The sequence below is a fragment of the Microtus ochrogaster genome, chromosome 7, assembly GCF_000317375.1.
Source record: "Microtus ochrogaster isolate Prairie Vole_2 chromosome 7, MicOch1.0, whole genome shotgun sequence".
Lineage (NCBI taxonomy): Eukaryota > Metazoa > Chordata > Mammalia > Rodentia > Cricetidae > Microtus > Microtus ochrogaster.
The window spans coordinates 79,878,790-79,882,136 of NC_022014.1; the positions used below are offsets into that span (position 1 = coordinate 79,878,790).

General features: G+C 49.4%; 1 protein-coding gene across 1 annotated transcript in view; it reads right to left on the reverse strand.

The window, feature by feature from the left end:
- Positions 1–482: 482 nt before the first annotated feature.
- Mxra7 (matrix remodeling associated 7) overlaps positions 483–3,347 on the reverse strand; it is a 25,936-nt gene continuing 23,071 nt past the window's right edge. Inside the window, exon 4 of the mRNA XM_005350780.3 lies at positions 483–1,654. Coding sequence (XP_005350837.1) covers positions 1,540–1,654 — 115 coding nt within the window. The 3' untranslated portion in view covers positions 483–1,539. The remainder of the gene's footprint in view (positions 1,655–3,347) is intronic.

Here is a 3,347-nt window from a genome sequence, read left to right on the forward strand (position 1 = left end):
GCCATCGCAAAACCAAACCAAACCCATTAAACTTGCCAGGTAGTGAACTTGGAAGGCTAGGGCAGGAGGATTTCTGCGAGTTCAAGACCAACCTGGTCTACAAAATGAGTTTCATGACAGCTGGAGCTGATTCACAAAGAAATCTTGTCTTGAAAAACAAAAACAAAAACAAAACAAAAAGCCGGGCAGTGGTGGCATATGCCTTTAATCCCAGCACCCAAAAAGGAGAGGCAGGCGGATCTCTGAGTTTGAGGCCAGCCTGGTCTACAAGAACTAGTTCTAGGACAGGCTTCAAAGCCACAAAGAAACCCTGTCTCAAAAAGGAAAACAAACAAAAAAACCAATAACAAAATAAGATCTTTTCTGTATTGTTTTGTTTTTTTGAGACAGGGTTTCTCTGTGTAGCCCTGGCAGTCCTGGAATTTGCTCGGTAGATCAGGCTGGCCTTGAACTCATAGAGGTTTGCCTGCTTCTGCCTCCCGAGACTGGGATTAAAAGTGTGTGCCACCATAACTGGCTAACATAAATCTTTAAAATATTAATTCTGCTCCCCATAGTTTGAGCTATATCTTTATATTGATTTAGTTTTATTTTAGCAAATAAAAGTCGGTCTTAAGAGCTTTCCCGCTCCCTGTCCTCAGCATACCCTAGATTCGGTTTGCCCAGGCTATGAACTTTCCGGCTAAGTGACAAGAAGTGGGATTGGTGGGCATGATGGGGCTACTGTGGCTCACTCATTCCCATCATCATGGAGCAGTCTATTATTAATGCGACGCAGGCATTATTCTGGGACACTGGAGCATTTCCCTGGATGCTCTCTGGTTCTTTCTCATTTTCTAAAGGGCTTGTAGTCTCACCAAAGGCACGGATCACGCTGTCATTCTGGGGTGGTAGGTGGGGGGAGGAGGGGGTGGAACTCAGGGGCTTTGAACTTGCTAACCAAGTGTTCTACCCCAGGTCCTGTTGTGTGTTTTATTTTTTGTGCCTACAGTGTCCAGCTTGTGCCAAACTAGTTCAAGTCATGACTGTCCTGGAGGTGAGCGTTGGCAGTGGCAGCTACTGCTGACCCCACTGTTCCATCCCAGGGGAACAGCTGAGCCTTTCAATCAGACTATCTGCTGCCACCCCAGATACCTCCAGAAATACCCCTAGGGCAGAATGAAGAGTATAGGGTTACTAGGTAACACCCATCACCCCTATAGCACCCCCTATTCTGTCTACACAATGTGCTCAGGGTCCAAGCACCAAGCCCTCATCAGCTTCCCGGGACCACCTGCCCTAGGTCTGTAGATGACATAGCTGGAGCCTCACCAGCGAGCTGAAGCCAGAGGAGTCAGGGGTTTCCTCCTCTGAAGAAAACAATGCCGATTCCTCAAACAGGACATCAAAATTGCAGGGGCCGGGCGAATCCTTATACAACACACCACGCTATCTGTGTTTACGAGACTGTCCTTCAAAAGTCTGGGGATCACAACCGCCTGGACCAAGTCCCTCAGGGTTGTCTGGATGTCCTGGGTCACGTCTTGCTGGGCCACAGGCCTACATGTCATAGAGCCGGAGCTGCTCCTGCATGTCGCCGTCAGTCATCTCGCCAAACGTCTCCTTGTTGTCTTTCATGAGCTTGAAGATGGCAGCCAGCTGTTCTTTCTGCACTCTGTTGAGAAGAGAGGATGAGAGGAAAAGGCACTCCTGACAGAGGGCGAGGGTAGGGTGGGGAGTGAGGGTGGAGGAGGGTGACGTGGGACCTGTGCCAGGTGGGGACTCTGCTCTTGTCTAACTACTTTTGCTTTTCAGTGGAAGACCCACTTAAAATGCAGGACGTGGTTTGTGTTAACATTCAGCCCTGAAATCCTGGGTCTCGGGTTCACTGTGCCTCAGTTTCCTCGTGGGGCCTACAGTTGATTTGCATCTCACAGTGAGGCAAGGACGAAGAGACCCGTGTCATATTAAGTGGCTTGAGGTGCTGAGGAAAACGGGTTAGGAGCAGGCTCAGTTGAGACAGATGAGCGAGAAGCGAGGGAAATGGGGGCATACAGATGTAGGCATACAGATGTGAGCATACAGATGTGTAGGCAAGCATTCTGGGCCATGGAGAGGGCAGGTTAAAATGAACCCTCTGGGGTTCTGCTGCCTAGAGAAAGAGGCACTTTTCCTATGTACACAGAGTGGGTGTGGATGCAGATGGACCTCAGTGTTGATCACATGGTTCTGTGGCCGCCTTGTGGTTTATGACATTCACCACCCCATCTGACGAGCGCAGAATGACTCCCATGGCAAATATCAAAGATGGGCTGAGCAGCTGAAGTCAGGAAGTGTGTGGTCCAGTTTGTTCCACTGCATGGCCCACCCTGTGCTCATCAGTGTGACTGGCCATTGCATCCCGGCTCCATTTTGCTATCCTGATTTCTTGAGTCCTGGACACTTGATTGCTTTGGGGCCTGAAGAAAACCTGAGCCACATTTGCAAGCTAAGATCTCAGCCTTCCCCAGGGCCATGTGTGCTGTAGCTATGCTGTGGATCCATCATAACCGAGCAGGCTTCAACAAAGCTCTCAGCCACTGAACTGCCCGGAGAGGCAGTCCTGATGTGTTAGGACTTAGGGTTTTCCTCTTTTCTTTTGTCTTTGATATAGTCCCCACTTTGTAGTTCTGGCTGGTCTGGAACTCACTCTGTAGACCAGGCTGGCCTCGAACTCTAGAGATCCTCCTGCCTCTGCCTCCAGAGTACTGGGACTGAAGATGTGTGCCAGTTTGCCAGGCTAGGCCTTGTGCTTTTAATGGAATTCCTTCTACTGTAAGTTCTAACTCCCACCCTATCAAGATCCTCCACTCAACAATCTATTTTCTGTCTACCCCGGCATCTAGAAGTTGGAGTCCTGATGTCCCAATTCCTACCCTCCCTTGTCTGCACAAGCTAGGTCTGTAGTCACTTCCACTGTAAGAGGAAGAGGGGACATGTAGGGTAGACTTTGTACCCCACTGTGTGAAGGTATGGTGAGCAGAGGGGGTTACTGAGAACCATAGATAAAATCACTGTCAGATTCAGAGAGTACTGTGATGTGGGATTCCCCTCTGTATGCTATGAATACCATTGGTTAATAAAGAAACTGTCTTAGGCCTGCACAGGGAATAGAGGTAGGTGGGAGAAACTAAACTGAATGCTGGGAGGAGAAAGAAGGAAGAGTTAGAGAGAAGCCAACGCTGGAGACAGATGTGCTGAAACTTTGCTGGTAGGCTGCAGCCTTGTAGTGATGCAGAGATTAGTGGAGATGGGTTAAATTAAGATGTAAGAGGCCGGGCGGTGGTGGCGCACGCCTTTAATCCCAGCACTCGGGAGGCAGAGGCAGG